The 22419-nt window shown below is 36.5% G+C and overlaps 1 protein-coding gene across 1 annotated transcript in view; it reads left to right on the top strand.

The window, feature by feature from the left end:
* Positions 1-22419, top strand: part of LOC127633248 (cadherin-12-like) — a 135153-nt gene that overhangs the window by 84285 nt on the left and 28449 nt on the right. The window contains exon 6 of the mRNA XM_052112199.1: positions 14403-14656. Within this exon, the coding sequence (XP_051968159.1) occupies positions 14403-14656 (254 nt within the window). The remainder of the gene's footprint in view (positions 1-14402; positions 14657-22419) is intronic.

Raw genomic sequence — 22419 nt, 5'->3', positions numbered from 1 at the left:
GACATCAATCTTCTCAGTCAATGTCCCTCCGAATAAGAAGACACAAGGATTTCTGGGTAATAGGCCTACATGGCCTATTGAGTTAAACGTTTAACACCAAAAAATAAATCTCTTTATAGACATGATATAACACTGGTAGATTAAAATGTACACCAGATTCAACACCAGCATTTTTACACCCGAAATTTAACACTGGTTAATTTGCTGTGTGGGAAAGAGGCTCTTTATCGTACCGGTAGGGGTATGTCAGCTGGGGGGATCTAGGAGGCACAAGGAAAATCTAGGGGGAGTAATGCACTTTACATAGTAAACAGGGGGTTTGCCTCTATCAACATGAGTGAAACATCCACATGAATGATGTGGCAGCAGCCATAGTGCGCCAGTACACTCACCACAAACTATCTGTTGGTGGAGCGGAGAGAGAGTAGAGTAATAGAGTAAATTCAGGGATAGGCATTATTAGGAGGCTATAACTGATAAGGACCAATAGGGGAATTTGGCCAGAACACCAGGGTTGCACACCTATTCTTTACAAGAAGTGCCCTGGGCTTTTTAATGACCACAGAGTGTCAAGAGTCAAGGTTTAATGTTTCATCTGAAGGATGTTGCCTTTACAGTAATATGCCCCTATCACTACACTGGGATGTTAGGACCACACAGACAGCAGGGTGAGCACTCCCTGCTGGCCATAACTTACACCTCTTCCAACAGCAAACATATTTTTCCCCAGGAGGTCTCCCATCCATGTACTGATCAGGCTCAGGCCTGGTTATAGTTATGAACAAACAGCCTAGAGCAACATTAAATGCTTGTTTACGTTTAAAATAGCTGCCCAGCCTGCCTTTGTGCATTCCTAAGATGGCCAAGTGAACTCTCTTGCCTTGAAAAGGAAAACAACTGAGTTGATAATTGGATACTTCTAAAAGTATGGTAAAATGCGTATGGTAATGAATTTACCCACATTGTGCTCTGTTGTGTACTCATTTTGGAAAATGTCAAGTTATTCCCAACATGGCCAAGAACAAGGAAGTGGTATGTTGGAAGCCAGTTAGCAGCTTCACCTTCACACAAAAAAATGTGTGAATGAGAGATGTTGACGTTACAAATAACTGCTGTGATATGATCTGATAATACATATAAAAGACTCCACATATGTGGAGTGTGTGTGTATGAGTATGAATGGCAGCATGCACACATGTGATAAGGAAAGTGGATATAAAAAACTTAGATGAGAGCAGCCATCTGTGGGAGATGAGATCTTAGTGGTGTGTGTGTTTCTCAGACTGCGAACTGAGGTGATTAGGGGAGATATTTTAGACACCAAATGTCAAGCACCTAAAAAAAAATACAAATAAAAAAAAAGGTGTGTTTTGGCACTCCTTGGGTGTTCATTGGTATGTGTCTTAAGACCATTGTTCTACTCCAAAACGTAGTTAGCTGCCTACAGAGTTAGCATTTTAAGAAAATATCCCACTCAGGCCTCTTTAAAATAAGTTTAAGCTCAACCGACACCATTTGTGGCAGAATGTTGATTACCACAAAAATTTATTTAGAGTAGTTCCTCTTTTCTTGAAAAAAATTTAAATGAAAAATATGCTAAAATCTGGGATACATTAAAGTTATGTTTCAACCAAAAATGAAAATTATCTCATGGTTTACTTACCTTTAAGCCATCCCAGATGTGTATGACTTTCCTTCTTCAGCTGAACTGAAATTATGATATTTACAGGCAGATTTCAGCTCGTTTTGTCCATACAATTCAAGTATATGAGTGCCATCAGGCTGCTGGCTGTTTGACGGTCCAAAAGGCATATTTAGGCAGCATAAAAGTAATCTACCCGACTCCAGTTGAACAGTTAATGTCCTCAGTAGCAAACCTATAGTTTGGTGTGTAAGAAACAAATCAATAATTAGAAAATATTTAACTTTAAATTGTTGCTTCTGCCCAGCGCTGTATTGCTGTTTGAAATGAACTAACTCTCACGTGACGTTCCTTCCTCTGTTGTATACAAAGCGAGTGCTTCCGACTTCTCACGTGAAGGTGTAGCTGCGCTTACGTCACTGATGCTTTGACTGCTGGTAGGAAGCAATTTTTTTTAAGTAAATAAAGTTTTAATTAGCTATCGTCTTGCTTCAGAAGACATCAATTGATCGACTGGATTTGTGTGGATTACATTTATGCTGCCTAAATATGCCTTTTGGATCATCAAACAGCCAGCAGCCTGATGGCACCCATTTACTTGTATTGTATGGACAAAATGAGCTGAAATCTGCTTGTAAAAATCTTCTCTTCCATTCTGCTGAAGAAGTAAAGTCATGCATTTCTGGGATAGCTTAAAGCTAAGTAAATCATGAGAGGAGTTTCATTTTTGGGTGAACTAACCCTTTAAGACACTCACAATGGAAGTGCATGGGGCCAATTCATAAACATTAAATACTCACTGCTTCAAAAGTATAGCCACAATAAGTAAACATTATGCATGTAAACATGATTTTAGTGTAATAAAATACCTTTTCTAACCATTACTGTGTATAGTTTAATCCAATTATAAAACTTGGTTCTCATGACAACGTCACGCTGTAAACCCTAAACTGACTGTAACATTTACAATTTAAACAACTTTACAGCTCAAATAATACACAAGATTTAACAGAAGAATTTATATTTGAATAAAATTATAAGCTTCACATTTCTGCCTTTAACCTCTCCAAAATTTGGTCCCATTCACTTCCATTGTAAGTGCCTCACTGTAACTTTGATTTTTGTTTATTTGTTTTAAGAAAAGGGGGGATGAGTTGAATGGTAACTTACATGTTGTATTATGTTGAATATCATGTATGCATATTAAAATCAATTGTGCATGAAGTATTTCGTGCTGTACGCTATTTGTGTGCCACATGGGGTTGCTACCTGTGTAGAGTGTCACAAATCAGTCACTGATGAGGGTTCATACATCTAGGATGTTGTGAAAGCAGCAAGGTACGTAGGTAGACAGTGAAGCAACTCACTAGGTTTTGTAACACAGCTCACGTGTGTGATACATACATTATGTATGAGTTTACCTTTTTAAGAAACACAAAAGATCACTTACCTTTAGTATGGAGAATCTAGATAAAACCATGTAAAGGAAGACAAGTTTATCTAGGTGTATATCTAAGTTTGGTGTTGGATGGATAATTACTGAGAAATGTGCTACAAGCCATTTACAACTTCGGGAGTGCTGCTGAAATCATGGGATGAAGCTTTACCTGGATATCTAGAAAATCATAAATCTTCTTGATAGATTTAAAGCATAATCTGTGAATAAAATTACAATTTTCTTAAAAAAAAAAAATGTCATCGTGTCTCCAAACTAAAACGAGATATTTTCCATTGGCTCATTTGAAGTTCTTGACTTGTGTTATGCTATACCAGCATTATGAAATTACCATCTGAAAAATATTTACCCATTATATTTTTAATCATGCATACATTTGTTATCAAGCTAGACCTGTGTTTGACACAGAAGACAAGTGTTAACGCAGTAGGCAGGCAGAGCTACAGTAAGGGGTCATTTAACCCAAACAGTTTTTGCATCTATTGTTGCATATTTTAGATGGCTTTCCTCTATAAAAAGAATTTAGACGTGCCTTGAGACATCTCCGTTCTGTTCTATTCTTAGTCTACCTTTTTAGTGCTATAACGCATTCGCTGTGAATGGCCCTTGAGTTTGTACTGGCACGCATGTGCATTGGAAGTAGATCTTAATCCCTTATCCCATTTATAATCCCATTTTATATTTATGTATTTGGCTGACAATATTATCCAAAGTGACTTACAGTGCAGTCAAGCTTTACATTTTTTCTGTGCATGGATTCTCTGGAAATTGATTCCAACACCTTGGCATTGTTAGCTTGTCGCTTCCAGTTGAACTACAGTTACTTGATTGACTAGGTCAAAACAGGAAGAGAAGAAGGGGTAAGTATGCAGTTGTGTTAGTGTAATATTGTTCCCAACAACAGATCCAGCTCTTAATAAAAATATTAAATCCTATTTCGATCTACCATAGAGGAAAGTCTGCTTGAGAGCATCTGACTGGCCCCTACGAATTGAACTGCCTTCTTAAGAAAACATCACTATAAACGCGATTTCACAGGGCAAGGCTAAGAGGCACGTTGTAACAACAACAAAAAGAGAACTCTTTCAGGGCACTTTCATATTGTAATCTTATTTAGATGAAGGCAAACTGCATTACACTACGAAAGGCTGCAAGCAAGTTCTGCATACTAATGGGATGGTATATTGATAGCGTGCCAAGAAGCCCTCAGGATTATAGGGCAGGCTTTAATAATAGCTATTGATTTCACAAAGATCTTCTTACGTAAGAATAGAATAAATCCTGTATTTGGCTGTTTGGGTAAAACGGCTGCAGGACTTAGTTTTGGTTGCCAAGAATAAGCACTATTCCAAATGCTAATGGAAAAAAATATAACTTTACATCAAAATCCCCTCACATCATCAGCACTAGTCGCAGCACAAATTCTCCAGAGGAAGTTGACTTGTCTCAAAAAAATATCTGCATTCAAAAAGCCCCTTAGTGTTGTGGAAAGAAACATGAATGGAATGCTAATGATGGACATATTTACATTGCATTGAGCAGCTCCAAGCATCTGTACTTACACAAAAGATGATGTATGTTTCAGGATCAGGTGCGCAGTTATTCAATTCCCACGGATGCCGTTGACGGCTCGGATTGCGTTCATCTGGGTTCCTCTGTTGGCGCTCACACTAGTGCAAGGAGGGAGCACATTACCACATCAAAGGGTTCACCAGCATGAAGTGCTGCATTTAAAATGTCTTTTGTTCTTGTAATATTCAAATATCAGCAGACACTTCACAGAAATAAGTATTTCCTTCACATACACACATACTGCATGAACTACGAACACCTTTCCCGGGGCCTTTGATCTACCTGATTTTGATTAACGATCTCCAAAGCCTTCTTGGCAGTGTTCTCAGACCAAAGGCATCTGTTACAAATACATAAAGCCATATAAAATACATCCAATTTTGTCTCTTGTGATAAATAGGAAAACATAACTGACAGGCACAACATTGTATGCAATATATATTGGTATTTGGGTAGTTGGCACACAACGTGTCCATGGACCATTTTAATCAACATTTATATAGATATTATATAGATATTTTTAATATGGACATGAAATATTAATTTGCATTTAAATTATGTTTTAATGTAAGAAGAAAGAAGGAAAGCAAAGTACAACGTTCATGGATTCCTTTTTAGCTGCTGTTTGCAGAACAATGAGGATCTCATGACTAATTATCATCTAGAATAAAGAGTCATAGAATTGCCGTTGTTTTGTTCATTGTAATTCAGGAGGATCTGTCAAAGGAAGCTGGTTCACTCTGTTCTTTATTGCTGTGACCTCTGCACCCAGGGGCCTCTTTTCAGAGATTGTCTTAATAGCAGTGTCAGGCCAGAACTTTAAATGTGGGGGTATTTCCTCAGAAGCATGGAGTTCTGAAGTCACATGCTATCAGGACAAGACTCTTTTGTTAGTTTTAGTGGCCAAACGTGAGCTTCACTAGATTTCTTGGTGCTTTAGTCAAGCAGAATCTTTTAATTTATGACGCTAAGGAATTCCAGGACTAAAAGATGGGGTTTTCCTAGATCCAGGTCATATTGCTGCAATTCTTTTGCATCTAATATCCTTTTTGTCAATGTTAAAAAGCTTTCTCCTATCCCAGCTTAATATGCAGAGACAATTCCTCTGAAAAGTGTACACTCAGGAAAAAAGAGCTGTCACTGGGCACCTATTGTGAACCTTCAGATAACATTTATAAGGCATGTTGGGTACATAATTGTACCCTGACATATTGTGTTTCTTTAAAGGTATACAAATGCCATGTACCTTTAACTGTACCTTATTTCTTTATTTTTTCCTAAATATTGTGGCTCTGTGGTGATCACAAAACATTGAGCTTAGTATTGTTGGCAAAATATAAACCATCAAGAACAGTGGCGGCTGCTGGTCTTTCAAAGAGGGGAAGCTCATTTTCGGCCTACATTATAAACGTATTTAAAAGTAAATTCTGCCCTGCGTTCCTTTTCGAGAAAATGCACTGTGACTCTGTCGTACCAACTAGGCGTCTTTTCCAGTGACTTGACCAGTGTCTTCTCAATGGCCAGCAGAGCTAGGCTGCTTAAACGACCTTGGCCCATTGTGTTACTTGGCCCTTGTTGGATGATTCACTACTCTCATCATGTCCCCTAAATGACAGCTCCTGTCGGCCAAGCAAGGATGTTACATCAATAAGGCGGTTTAGGAAGGCCCTGTTTTGTTTGACTGTTTCATTATGTTTAGTCACTTGAATGCGAGCACCTTCATTGATTGCATGCTCAACCCTGATCCTGCCCATGCAACTTAATCTTGCACATGCACTCACATGTTCATTGCTCTTTTCATGTCTTTTATATGCCCTGTCAAAGTTAGACAGATCTCCAAACCCCACTTTTGACCAAACAACACATCCGTGAGATGGTTTCATCAAGAGGCATGGCCAGCAGTACATTTTATTTGTCACAGCACTTCCAGTCAGCCAGCTAACTTTGTCATACCAGGAGAGCTGAAAAGACCTGTTATTTTTCCCTATTTTTTGCACTAAATCAATCTTAGGTGTTGATCTGCCCTGCTGTTTAATTCAAATTTTTTCCTCGTAAGGAAGACTTTCAAATGGCTTTGCCAAAATCAGGTCGACAATATTAGCACCGTCTGCCATCGTGCGCAGTTTCACCCGTCACGACGCTAGCCTAGCCTACTGTATGAATGAATGAATGAACGAACGAACGAGCGCTCTAAAACAAAATATATTAAACTTGGTAAAACTGAAACAAGGAATGTGGTGTATAATTGTGTGAAATGTATTATGCAAATTGACTAGCAATTTCGCCAAACAAATATAAAGAAATAGGTTGCAGCAGTTTGTCTTTCGACTACACTTGAGAAATCCGCGATGGGACTGAGTGCGAAATAGCTTCAGTGACTTCTTATAGTACAGATTCGCTGTCAATCAAAAGGAGATGCAGTCTTTCGACAGATCCTCCAATCATCACGCTGAAGCCCGAGTCCGGGCCAGCCCACTCCTCATTCACCCCCAGAGACGCTGAGCGTCCGTGGGCGGACATAATCGCAGCATTTATCCAATGACCGTCTATTTTCGAGCACTGAAAAAACTGTTCAGAGCAGCCCCATTGAAGTCAATGAGCGCTTCGGCTTCAACAGGGAAATGCACTGGCGCTTCACGGGAATGTATGAGAACTAAATCGAGTCAGCCGACCTGCTATATGTAATGTAGCTGATTCTGAACGAACTCGTCTTCGAGATGAACGTGTTCTAACGCATTTTTAGTCATAAATTGTTTACACAATAGTACATATTTGACCATTATTTTTTTGACATTATAGGGGAAGCTGAGCTTCCCTTGCAGTCTTAAAGAAATCCCCACTGATCAAGAACCTTCCAGAGATGGAACTGTTGTGTAGTTTATTCTTCATAGTATGAATCAGTTTGATCATGATTGGTGACCATCTTGAAGATCCTTTAATTAGTTCGGAGTCACTGTCATTACCTTTCAAAAAATGTGTCTCTTTTTCCCTCAATATCTTAGCTTGTCTCTGTGTAAAGTCATTAACCGAGGCTTCTGGGGTGATGTGGCCACTCAAACACACTAAAAGGGCAATGATGCTCTTGACATTCTTCTATGGCTAAACCTCTTCACCTCCAATAATCCTGCAGCATCCTCTGACATTTAATCACCATTCATGCCTGTCCACCATCAGTAATGGACATGGATGAACAGGGAGATGCCATGTTTGGTTCACCCTTTTCAATTTACATTGCAGTCTATCGTGAACATCAAAATGGGAATCTGATGCATATGGTAATAGGAGCAGGTGTTGATTTGAAAATTTGCTTGTCAAGTAATGGAGCAGTTCTTTACCATCAGTCATGCTTGAAGAACATATGATCACTCCAATTACATCAGCCTATGTGAAAGAGAGAAAGAGAAGTAATTAATTCTTCTTTCTCATTAATTACCATTTTGACAGTCTGCTGGCCCATGTGTTTGTGGTTCAAGGCTGTGCACGGTGTGACGGTTCATACTGTATTTTTTTTTCCTTTTTTTCAGATCCTGTATTCATTTAGAAAGTGAGAATTTAACATCTTCTGAGCAAAGTACAGCAAATGACTTGAAATGTGCCTTACTGCAGCACATTTCCAATTTTCATGAAGCCGCTGTTGGTGCCAAAGGTTCAGGGTTTGACTGGTTAGCATGGCCTGCTGTTAGATTGCAATAACTACACCATTCTGCAGGCAAAAAGCATCTTCTCCAGTAAGATAAATGGGAATTCTTCTTGTCTGGTGGAGAGGATAGTGGTTCTTTTTGTCCCAATATCTCTCATTTTTCTATATTTTCAAGTCTTAATACAAATCGAATGAAAGCTATTATGTGGCCAAGTTGTTTACAAGCATAGATTTACTTGAGGAACTGAAAGTAATGAAAATATTGCATCAGGAAGAAGAAAAGTAAATCATATAGTCTGTGCATGCCTTTATCTGGTAATGCAACTGTGAAAACCCAGACTTAAAATTCAATATGAGAATCACTAAAGACCCTTTTGAAAGGATGTAAATGGAATATAACCACATGAAATAGCATTCAGAGAGCATTTTATGGCTTTTGTTCCAAACTGGAATTACAAAGTTTGTATGCTCTCGTTAAAATGAGGTACATGCCATAATGTAATTAGGAAGGAATGGCAGTTTTACAAGTGTTGTGCATAATAAAGAATATAGATGTACTTCATGTGTCCTTTGTTTTCTGAAATCAAGCAATTTTGTTTACAAACTGCCTTTCTGTCATTTTTCATAGCTTTTGACCTTGACATCAATGCTTCTCTTGGCCTCCAAGGGGCAAAGCAGTTTCTCTTTTGGGTTTAGCAGGAGGTCATAGGCCATGCTCCTAAGAAATAATGAGCAAATAAAAATTGTGTGATATGACTTGAGTTCAAATTACTAGATAAAGAAAAGTAGCAACAGCAATTTGGCTGTATTTGACAGCATACAGCAGTATTTCCCAAACTGGGGAATGTGTACCCCTGGGGGTACGTGAGGTGACAATGAAAGTACGCGAATAACATTCTGAGATTTTCCGTTCTTTCAATTTCATCACAGTCTAAAATAACATTCAAACCCAGTTACTGTATTTCTCACTGGCAAAAGTTATTTTGTGTGCCCTCTAGTGTAGAAACACCAAAATGGTTGTGTCATAAAGGTCAGAAAAATATGCTATGAAATAACCCTCTCTTTTGCAGCTGAAAAAACGCATCTACTCATTCATCGTGCATCACACAAGTATCTGTTTTCGTCAGCCCAGCCCAGTGCTAGGTGACGTAGCTTAGTGATAGCAATTAAAATACTTCACTGTTTTAGACTCGCACATGTCAGTCGTCCAAGATTTTATTTTATTTAATTTTGTATTTTTTTTTCGCTGTTTAAAACATAATATGTATTTAAGTTTAGATGCATTGGGAGTTTTGATACTGATGGTATAAGTTCAAAAGCTTTGATGACAGCTTTGATGACTCGCACTCTAGAGAACTGTTTTTACATTGTTGCAAGATGTTTTTTCACTAAATGAGCTCAACCTTGCTAACAGTGTCAGATGTTGACATAAAAAAGCACCTTGAGCTGAACGTGCATTGAACAGGTATTTACCCACAATGCTCGAAGTCGGCCAGCAATGCCGTATCTGCAATTATGCACAATTTCTGGCACAGAACCGAAAGTCATTCTTGCATACCGTGGTGACGTGATGGGGGGGGAGTTTTCAAGTTATGCAGTTATATCATATCTAGCATTCCCACCTCAATCGATAAGCCATTTATTCAGTATGTGTATGATTAATATAACATGTACAAAACATAATGTGTTTAATATAAGGGAGTTGTTTTACAAAGATAATTGTGTTAAACAGACATATTTTCAAATTACCTTGTGTGAATTGTATCTATGCATTAGAGAGGGGTACGCAAAATGATGATGAATGTTTGAAGGGGTACGCCTCTGTAAAAAGTTTGGGAACCACTGGTATACAGTGTTATAGGTTTATTCAATGTCAAATCAACCAAATTTCAGAAAATTCCCCAGCTGAATTAATTTTTTATTTTGCTAATACTTTTTCTGAGGAAGGATGAACATAAATGATGATGAAAACCAACATTTTAAATGCCTCATGATCTATGTTAGATAGTTCTGGAGTTATTAGCGTTCCAAGTTTTGAAAAACAACAAAAGTGTTTTTTCCTCATTTTTGGACTCACACAATTGGCATATAATGCAACAAGGTGTGGTGAAGTCAACTGAATTTTAGTGATAAACCTATGTATTGCTGTGTAGAAATAAAATAATGAAGCTACCACCTTTTTGTTACACAATCATTTCAAGTCATTTTGACCCCCTTTACAAAGTAATGGATTCCTCTGTAAATTAATAATATTTTGGCTTTCATCATCATTCATGATTATCTTTCACCTATGATTCTGATTGGTTGACGGACATTCTAAGTTGTGCATTTATTTTTCAAGTAAACAAACAGCTATGAAGTAGTTCCAGGTCTTGACCGCATAACGGTTCCATATCACTTCACCAAATTATTTCAGTTATTTCAAAGAGCCTACAGAATATCACAACAAAATAACAAATTAAAACAAAGGAATTGGTTAAAGTAAATCGGTTAAGAATGACAAGCTATGTCTACAATATCCTACATTTATTTACATTTCGGTTGAAAAGGGCCCTCGCACTCCTCGTCTAAACCGCACTACCATACGTTCAAACCTATACATACACACGCACACACACACACAATACCTTGTTACTCCAATGCTGAAAAGCAGCGCATCCTCCGTTGCTATTTCTAAAGTGACGTTTTGGAATTAGCCACAAATTCTTGAGCTGTAAAGTTAGATAAGCTTGATCAATACATCAGTTACTATATTATCTAAAATATCTGTGGGAAACACCCTCGCACACCGCTCCCCCTCTCTTAAGCTCTCACACATGTGGATACACACACATCATACGCATTACGCACATTTACTAGTTAGAAGTGCTTAAACGTACATCTTGGTGATTTTGAAGCAATGTTACTTCTGATGAGAGTTGCAACCAAAAATTTAATCCCAGAAGCGATCTCTCTCAGTTTCTGAGTTTCTCTCTTTCGATCACTCAAATACAAACTATCTCTCTCTCTCTCTCTCTCTGAATCTGTGGCAGAAGAAAGTAGTTCCACTCACAAGAGAATTTTAGGAATGAAAACCAGAAAATTCCGGTGAACAATGCCTTATGGTATGGTAACCATGGTATAAGTGGAATAACTGACTCCGGCCTGTTGAATTATTACACCTGCATTATTTTTCAATAATTCAACAGGCCGGAGTCAGTTATTCCACTTATACCATTACCAACTCGGGTGTCCATTATATTTAGATAATCCAGCGGTCCGTTGTCAATTATTCCTTACATACCCACACAAATATATGTTATATATATATATATATATATATATATATATATATATATATATGTACAGATTTTTCTCTTATGGAAAGGAACAGGTACTTTTATTCACTAAAGTCGCATTCAACTGATCACAATGTATAGTCAGGACATTAATAACGTGAAAAATTACTATTACAATATATAAAAAAATTCTGAACTTCAACTACTTCAAAGAGATCTTATCAAAAAATCGTCCACAAGCAGCAATGACAGCTTTGCAGATTCTTGGCATTCTAGCTGTCAGTTTGTCCACACACTTCCTGTATCACTTGCCATAGACGTGTCTGTCTTGTCAGGCACTTCTCACGCACCTTACTGTCTAGCTGATCCCACAAAATCTCAATGGGGTTAAGATTCAAAACACTATTTTTCAATTATCTGTTGTCCAATGTCTGTGTTTCTTTGCCAACTCTAACAATTTCTTTTGGTTTTTCTGTTTAAAAAGTTGCTTTTTCTTTGCAATTCTTCCCATAAGGCCTGCACCCCTGAGTCTTCTCTTTACTGTTGTACATGAAACTGGTCTTGAGCGGGTAGAATTCAATGAAGCTGTCAGCTGAGGACATGTGAGGCGTCTATTTCTCAAACTAGAGACTAATTACTGATGTAATTATCCTCTTGTTTAGTTGTACATCTGGGCCTTCCACATCTCTTTCTGTCTTTGGTAGGGCCAGTTGTCCTTTGTCTTTGAAGACTGTAGAGTATACCTTTGTATGAAAACTTCAGTTTTTTGGCAATTTCAAGCATTGTATAGTCTTGACTGACGAATTTCTAGAGAAAGCAGTTTCTTTTTTCCATTTTTGACCTAATATTGACCTTAAGATGTGTCAGTCTATTGCATACTGTGGCATCTCAAACACAAAAACAATGTTAAGATTAATTTAACGAACCAAATAGCTTTTAGCAGTATTTGATGTAATGGCTGTAAGTGATGTTCTAGTACCAAATTAGCGATGTAGCATGATTACTCAAGGATAAGGTGTTGGAGTGATGGCTGCTGGAAATGGGGCCTGTCTAGATTTGACCAAAATTACTTTTTTCAAGTTGAAGACCACTTTGGTGAATTAAAGTATCAATTACCTCCCAAAACAGCAAAATCTGTTCATTATTTCAAACTTATGTCCACCAGTGTATATGTATGAATTCTGACCTTTGTTTCTAGGCAAGCAATTATATTAGTAGTAATTAATAACTTAAAAAACGACCTCAAACTCCAACATTTTCCAGATGCAAATAATATTCCAAAGCTGGCGGAGGCAGCAGAGACGTTTATGCTTATCCACATCGATAGATGGCAGTTCAGCATCTAACACGACTGTCGTATCGGTACTTACAGTATGGTACACAAAGAAGAGCAATGCTAATGCTAGCTAGATAACTCCTAAATGCCCCTTTAAAGAAAAGTCAAAAACTCAAAACAAATAAACTAAAATAATAATATTAATATATGTATGTACATATGTATGTATATATATATATATATATATATATATATATATATATATATATATATATATATATATATATATATATATTAGGGCTGTCAATCAATTAACATTTTTAATCAAATTAATTACATCGTGTCCCGATTAATTAATCGCATATACAAATATTGTGAAAGCCCCTCATATAACAATAATTCAATTTATAATAATGAAATAATTATACATAATTATCTTTAAATATTTAAAATTGTATTTATTATATATAATAAATATATTCATATATTTAAAATGGATTACATTCTTGTGGTAGAAAAGTTAATCAAGTTAATATAAAAATCAGCTTTAGAATACAATGTATTGTTTACTACCATATTATTGAACATTAGCCAATCATTGGCATACAGTTCACAGCAATTCATTTCACATGTGAATTTGTCAATCAGTTCAAGATTTATTATAAGGGCTTGTGTTGCGTCTTGGGTGTATTGCATCATAAACATGACATTTTTAGGTCACTGTATCAAGTTAAATATAGTTTAATATTTAGAACATCAACTTCCCCTTTTCTTGCTATGGAAATACTTTTTTCTACAATTCAGAACTCATATAAGCCATATATTTTCAGATCGGTGGGTGCCATTCATTTATACCTGTGGTGTTTGTTTTCTACTAAAGATGATACCAAACTTAATTGATCATGATGGAAACCGTATATAGGCCAGATATGTGATCTTTGCCTTTTTGCTATCTCCTAGAGAGACTAATATAATTAATAAATTCATTCATTCATTCATAATTGAAAAAGTCTTAACATAGACCTCAGTGGCTGTCGAACGTACGGGCATTTCACCAAATTTAATAGGTGATGGAATTTAATAAGTGAGAGTAAAGCAGTGTACCAATTAATTTCACCCACGAATTACATCATTTGTTTGTACACGCTGTCTGCATTGTTTTCGCATCCACGTTTTTGTGTTTTTTATGATGTAACACTCTTCTTCATTATTTAATGAAGCACTGCTGCTATGATTGGTATAAAATGAACACAAAAGTCTCTTGAGCAAAGTTCCATTTACTGCCTGTTTCCCATGTGTGTTATTACTGCAAAGATAATTGAGCCAGGCAAATACCACTGATTTTTGAGAATCTATAATATGACAAATTTACATAAAAAGGAGACATTGTGATGTTTGTGCTGAAAAGATTTCAAATAATAATTACTTCATTTAAATATGTATGACACAGCATAATACCAGCTAATATAGCTCTAGGTCAAGTGGTGCAATGGCTTCATAAATTTGACCCTCACAGATCTTTTTTTTTTTTTCCACAGCCACTGGATTATGAGACCAAAAAAGCCTACACATTTAAAGTGGAGGCCTCAAATGTGCACCTGGATCCACGGTTCCACGGTTTTGGCCCATTTAAAGACACAGTGACAGTGAAAATCAACGTTCTGGATGTGGATGAGCCTCCCGTCTTTAGCAAACACTCCTACACAATGGATGTTTACGAGGACACACAACAAGGGACCATTATAGGAGCCGTGACCGCACAGGACCTCGATTCAGGAAACAGTCCAGTCAGGTACGCTACACAAACTGTGCATTTAAAGAGTCTGAATTAACTTTTCAAGTTCACACACTCATATAGTTTTCACCAGCATGTCAAGGACATAAATTCCACCCTGGTTATGTAGGGATGAATAAATAAAAAATGAATAGAGATTGAATTGTAAATGGACACACAAACATGCATTCAGTCACTCAAAGACTGATCCCATCAAACCATGACTTCCTTTAGGTAAAAGCAGCAGCATGTTGAAAAATTTACCTAGTTTTATAATCCATTGTTTTTTTTTAGAGTTGCACTTTGAAAGATTGAACAAGAAGAAGAGCCATTGATGCACCACTGTGCGGTCTTAACCCAAGACAATCCCATGACACAAGTTATTTTACTTCTGTATGAATATTTTATTCAACATAAAACAGCACAATGGACAAAGAAAAGATTTTATGTGTGAAAGTGCAGCGTTAGTCTGTTGTTGTGGCATTCCTCGATTAATAATTTAGACACTTTCTAACTTTGACATTGTTCAGTGGAGATGTGCCCTTCCTCAAAAGAAAACAATAGCCCCTAAATGAGTTTTCATGAGAGGGTAAGAAAGCTTTAAAAATACCACTTAAGTCCAAGTGTCCAACGTCCATTCGGCCTACAGAGTGACGCAGAAGGTCGAAGTAGCTAGTGCTTTTGGTGCCACTGTAATTTGAAAGTTTCTGCAAGTTTCTCCAAAGCTTTTTAAGTTTTCTTCAAGCTACAGTGGCCGAAGCTGCACTGAGATAAAAAATGGATGGACTTTTGGAAACTGAGCTTTTCATGTGTACTAAAGTTCACTAACTAAAATATTTCTTAAGGGTTACCCAATAAAAAGAAGAGGTTTTAGACCCGTAGCCAGAATGTTGTATTGATATCACAATGTGCTGTTTACTTGAAGATTGGTTATTGGTAGGCCCTTATAGAATCCGTGTGTGCAAAATTTAGCTGAAAAACTAAAAACATAATATTAGAACACCTATTATACACAATTTTCCACACTGCCCATCCCTTGCGTGTCTGTTTACTTAATATTTTTAGCACATTTGATAATGCCTTCAGCAGCAATTAAGACTTTTGTACTCTCAGCTCAGTTTAACAAATTTTTCCAAATTTTAAAAACAGCACCAAAAATGCCAACAACTCCGCTGATTCTGTCTGGGCCTGATTATTTGAGCTCCACTAACAATGACTTATAATTCACAAACAAGAGTCTGATAGAATACTTTTACAGCTTCTTCTGCCTAGAGTTTTTAGGTGCAAAATCCAGACATGGACTTGATGTTCCAAAAAAACTAAACCATGGTTACAAAGTTATGTAATATTACAGTATGTAAAGAACAAAATGTTGCATTCATTTTATTAGGTTGCAAACCTGTGTCCGGAGTGATGAATGTGTTCTGGAATGGGGCATTCATATCACATATGAATTACCATTAAGAAATTGACAGTCGTGACATTTTGTTAAAAGAACCAATATACCAGTAGCCTCAACAGTGAAAGGTAGAAAGTAAAACATATTTCTCTTTTAAATGCCTTATTTTTGTTACCTGGAGCACAAATGGAGGTGAATCAATGTATTCCATATTTTACTGATATCAACAAGGATCCATTTATAAACATTGATGAATTGTCATCCCATAATTACAGTAATTCCAAAAGAACATGAACAGGAAAAAATCTAAGAACTTCTTAAGAATGTTCCTAAGGCCACATCCACACTAATTCATTTTCGTTTGAATGCTATGTTTTCAGTTTCCAAATGTCATCATTTCCCAACATATGTTGTAATGGTTTGAATAATTTGAAGAAGCCTGTAATGTAGTTGGTTAATGGAATATTCTGAGTTCAATACAAGTTAAGCTCAATCAACAACATTTGTGGCATAATATATATTAATATCTATATGCCACAATATAGGCTCAGTGGTTGAGGCTCAGGGTTACTAACCAGAAGGTTGGGGGTTCAAGCCCCAGCACCACAAAGATGCCACTGTTGGGCCCTTGAGCAAGGCCCTTAACTCCAGGTTGCTCCGGGGGTATTTTCCCTGTAATAAGTGCACTGTAAGTCGCTTTGGATAAAAGCGTCTGCCAAATGCATAAATGTAAATGTAATATACTGTATATATATATTTTTTACTTTACTTTAAAGGGGAATTTAGTAGTTATCTAGCTAGCATTAGCATTGCTCTTCTTCGTGTTCTTTAAGTACCGATACGACAGTTGTGTTAGATGCTGTGCTGCCATCTATTAATGTGGATAAGCATGATAGTCTCTGCTGGCCCCGCCAGCTTTGGAATATCATTTGCATCTGGAAAATGTTGGAGTTTGAGGTAATTTCTAAAGTTATTTATTATAACTGATATAATTGCTTGCCTAGAAACAAACATCAGAATTCAAGCGAACAATATTAATATCAATAATCTTTGTAGACTGTCTACTTGTCACGGTATTTGTGTAGGAACAGTATGTGTGTTAGGAATTAAATTAAACTGTCTGCATTCTACGTCATTATTATGTAGTAATTCCGGTTAATGTTGATGTACACGGTATAGATTAAATTGCCACGTACCTCCATCATTATGTAGGGAAATTTATAATGGAATTTGAAGTGTTGGACAACCATTATAAGAAAGATGAATGACAAATAATTTGTTTATTTGTCTGAATAAAATTATACACCATTAAAATCATAATGCAATGACTCATTGTATCCACTCACAATTTCTATTATTATTAGCTTTAATAAGGGAATTATGATTAATTCACTTATTGGAATAATATTATTCTCATGGCTTATTGAAAATAATATCACACACATATTTTATGGATGAGTTTTGAAGCAAGATCTTTAAAATCAATTGATGAGATTATTTATCAAAATATATTTTAATGCAAACAAAGACTTTATTGCTAATCTAAAAATAAAAATGAAGCTAACACATACAAACATAAAACAGGTTGGTGAGTAGTGTAACAGGTGAATGAAATAAATCTCTACAGATAAAATGGACAATGCCTTGGAACCGTTTCTTTGAGTATAAATCGATTTTCAGTCGGATTTACCAAATTATTTAAAGAATACACCAGCACTTTCAGCAAAAGTCTGGAGATGTGCTTGCTTGTTTCTTGGGCTCTTTGTAGAACGTTCTGGTGGTTCCGTCGATGTTTTGGTTAAGATCGTGGATAGTTGTGGTCTGTTGCATCGATGGATGATGAAGCGGGTATTTGAAGGAAGGCCTTCCGCAAGTAAGACTCGTGACTCACGTCACGGGTGTGAAACGAGGAGCAGAAAGTGACTTCGTGTCCTGAGCTTCCTTGGACTCTTCAAGTCACGGAGGCTGCAAGCCACGAGCTCAAGAGTGCAGAGGTATCCAAGCGTAGGTGCCACACTTTTTTTTGTTTCCATCCACTTGTCCCCTCCCTCATCCAGGTAGATGGGAATAACCTGCCAGCAGATGAGGCAGAAGGCATGCCCCTCCCCAGGGAAAGAGGGGGGTGGCTATGTACGTCATGCCAGGGGCTCAAGGCCTGAATGAACGAGGGAGGAATGTGGCAGGGTGGAGGGCGGGGCCGGGTCGTGATTCCGCACATCCGGTTCATAATAAGGCTAATCAAGCTTCCGAGAGGGATAAAGGCTGAATAATAAATAATATTTATATTTTCAAGCAGGTTCTCTCCTCCTCTTTTCCATTAATCCCTTTACAGAGACAAAACCCTCCTAGCAGGAAAGATTTGAGCTGAAATTGGCTGCACCCCAAAGGTGTCCTGACCCAATCAGAACTGACTTTTCAGAGTCACATTGTCACTTTGTCTGTCCTTTTCAAAGTTGATTTACAATCCTTTGTGTAAAGGATTATTGACAATTCTCGCTCAAAATAGTATGTGTAATCATGAACTTTATATCTTGGAAATGGTGCAAAAGACATGACATCTGTTAACATCAACATTCTCTACATAAACAGGCAGACATTTCCATATTACACGTGACATACCTTCTTATTAAATTACAATTATCATTTAATTATAATGCATGATAAAAATTCCTACTAATTAGTTTGTTACTTTTAAACATGAACAATACATTACACATTATGGAAAACATAATTGTCAGGATTATGATCAGGTTAAACCTTGAACCTAGGCACTTTAGCAGATTAGATGCAGGATAAAATTACATTACAGTACATTTTGCTGTTGTTCCTAAATTAAGATGAGATTTACTGAGATACACTTGTATACACATGAAAAATGCATTTGTACATTTGAAGTTATGAGCATTAGTTTATTCTGCTAAAGATAATACCAAGGAATCCTTTCAAAGAAAGCCTGCATTCTTCAAGTCATCAAGCTCTTTTGGTCTTGGGGGAGTGTTAGCATATGATTATCAGGCGTTCCAAGGAAATGTCTCATTTTAACTCTGTCAAATTGGTTATTGTCCAGAATAGATTATCTTAGCTTCTCATAGGTTTCCAGGGCAACAATTCTTTAACTTTCTCTTGGAATGTGTTTTCCAGTTTTGGTTTTTTTTCAAGTGTGTGTTCTGACAGATTTGCCCTTGTTTCTCAAGAAGTTTAAGTGACACAGATGGTCATCCTTATTTCATTTAGCTGGGTCATGCCAAATTTTAAGTAGCAATTTTGTCAGCTCATAGTTTTATATCTCTGATGAAATTCCGGTGCTGTAGTCCATCTCTGTAAATTTCTGTTTTAATTCTTTTTAATTTATATTCTGCCTTCAGTCACTACAAAAGACAGTTATTACCTGTATTAGAGAACTGCTTAGCATGAAATAAACCTCAATTATCTAGTGATAAAGAATGGTGTGGTTAAGGGAAGATTAGAATGGTTTTTGATGATAAAATGTAGCATGTCCATGAATACTGTATTTGAAGAACTTGTTTTGTTTCCAAGCAAAGAAGTATGCCATTTCATAGAGGAGGAGGTGGATGGGCCCCCCTTACTTTTACTGTGATAACAAAGAAAATAATTTACATGATGTTAATTACATGTTGCTTTCCAGTTGCATTTGTAAACTGTCTATTACTAACCTACATTGTTTTAAAAAAATGGAGGGAAACTTGTATGAGATTTCTATAAATTCCACTGATACTATTTAAGAGAATGGTCCAAGCAATTAATAATGTCTTAGCTGTCCAACAAAAAAGAAGCAACATCAGCATCACTACTCATGTTTTTCTCGTTCCAAATTGTGTATGCCGTACCGATGTTTCTTCTAGTTTTTCGGACCTTCTTCGGAAGTACAGCTACTGAACCTCCAAAACACTTTTTATAGAAAACTATCATGAGTACAGTCTTCATCTCATGTGAGTGTACACCATTCAGATCACTCTTCACAAAAACACAATTAATTCATTAATGTGTAAAACTTTTTTAAATTAGCCCTAAATCGCTGAATGCACCTTAAAAAAAAATCTGTTACAGTGAGGCACTTACAATGGAAGTGAATGGGGCAATCCAAAATGATAAAATACTCACTTTTTCAAAAGTACAGCCATAAGACTTAAACAATATGCATGTTAACAGGATTTTAGTGTGATAAAATCACTTACTTACCTTTCTGTGTAAAGTTATAGGCAATTTTACAAATTAGTAATTAGTTTTAGTAAAATGTTTCTATGAGACCAGGTTGTTCTTGTTCATTCTCTAACAATTGTGCTTTTTAATATGACATACAATTCCAGTTATGTATCACACAGCCAGCATTATGAGCAGTCCTTACCTGACTCAGATGTCATCCTTGAGGAATAGAACTGAGAATTAAGTTAGTTGTTTGATGTTCTGTCTCATCTCTCAGCACAGATAAGGGTCCGTAGAGCAGGTCTCTAAATGCTCTCTATGATTAATCATTTGTTTATCAGTCTGTTTGTTTTATAATCTTGTAGAATTGTAAAGATTAATGAAGCAGCATATTGAAAATCTCTTTGAAGTAGAGGCTGTTTTGTGTGTGTGTATGGCTGTCAGCCACATTTGCAATAAAAAAATAAAATAAAAAAACATTTGGTTAATGATCAACTAATTGTAAATTAGGAAAAAAGATTATTCTCATTAAAATAATAATAAAAAAAATAAACAGAAATTTAAACAAAACTGGTTTGATAGAATCTTATATTATTTACTTTTTACAAATATTAAAGAGGGCATCATGCGCAAAGCTCTTTTGATCCCTTAAATATGTGGCCTTCAAAAGCAGAAAGAAGCTAGTAGATTATGATTAGATGACCATTGTCAAGATATCAATATTTAAAACTTCCTCATATGATGTACATCATCCTTAGGGTTTTTAGTCCTATTTTTGCATTGGAATTTATTTTACAACATCTCCTTTTGAAATGTGCCTATGCTGTATTTTAAAACAAATTGAGAAATATCAGATGTGTTGGTTTTATGCATATATTCCCATAACTGCAGTCTCTGTGTGGTCTTTATGATGATTTTTTATGAGAGATTCAAGCCACCTAACAGTTTAGAATCATAACATCAAAGGCTTTTGTTGAGAGTCCAATGCAAATGCGCACAAAACATCCTCAGATGGTTTTGTGTTTACCACCTTTTGAGTAAATTTAACAAGCCAGCAGCTGAAATATGGGAAATATGCACAGTGCCCACTAGCTCCCACTTCATTTCTCTTTCCTCAATTTTAGGTCAAGCAACAAATAAATTAATAAGTAAGCAGTCTTGAAAATATCAGTTTGCATTAATGTGTCCAGACTTCTGAACAGGACTGAAAAGGGGTTTGTGAGAGAATGAGTCCATTATAAACCGTAGACGCTTGTTAGACCTACTGTTTATGCCTAGTGTGGTGCTTTGACTCACCAAGACATATGTAACATATCCACTAAGAGTGGTTATGTGGTTGCTTAACAAGGTTGCTAGGTCAGTACTGCATCGCAGCATCACAGATGTTCAAAACTTGTTCAGACACTGTAGCAATTCATTGAAGTACAATATATTTTTGTGCTAACTTGCCGCATGACTGAATCAAAAATAATGAGCGCTGTGCAAAGCTGTGAAGAAGAGAAACAAGAACAAAAATAGTAATCTATACCCGTTGAGTGGCCAGAAGAAAATGTTCTTGCTCGTGGGTTCATAGCTCAGGAGACTTAATAGTTTCAATGTTGTCTCAGAGGTTTTTCCTAAACTTCCTTAGGAGGAATAAAAAAAATTAAAAAAAGGAATAAAAAGAAATAGCCATAATTTACCCCAAAATTAAAATTACCCTCGTGGCATCCCAAATGTGTATGACTTTCTTTCTTCTGCAAAAAAAAACAAAACAAGTAAAGATTTTTAGATGAAAACCTCAGTCCTGTAGGTCTATACAATGCAAGTGAATGCAAAAAACACATACAGGCACATAAAAGTAATCAATAAAACTCCAGTAGTTTAATCCATATCTTCTGAAGTGATCCAATAGATTTTGAATGATAACATGTGGCGCAGTGGTGGCTCAGTGGTTGAGGCTCAGGTTTACTGACCAGAAGGTTGGGGGTTAAAGCCCCAGCACCACCAAGATGCCACTGTTGGGCCCTTGAGCAAGGCACTTAATCCGGGGGGGGATTGTCCCTGTAATAAGTGCACTGTAAGTCGCTTTGGATAAAAGCGTCTGCCAAATGCATAAATGTAAATGTAACATTCTAAATATAACTCTTTTTCTATTATAAAACTTAACATCAGCAGTCTCTTTGAAGCCATGTAGTGCTCTGTGCATACGTCAAGAACTAGGAAGTGTAATCAAGCT

The sequence above is a fragment of the Xyrauchen texanus genome, chromosome 40 (genome assembly GCF_025860055.1).
Source record: "Xyrauchen texanus isolate HMW12.3.18 chromosome 40, RBS_HiC_50CHRs, whole genome shotgun sequence".
Taxonomy (NCBI): domain Eukaryota; kingdom Metazoa; phylum Chordata; class Actinopteri; order Cypriniformes; family Catostomidae; genus Xyrauchen; species Xyrauchen texanus.
Note: the sequence above shows the minus strand (reverse complement) of the source record. Positions and strands in the feature narration are given on the sequence as shown.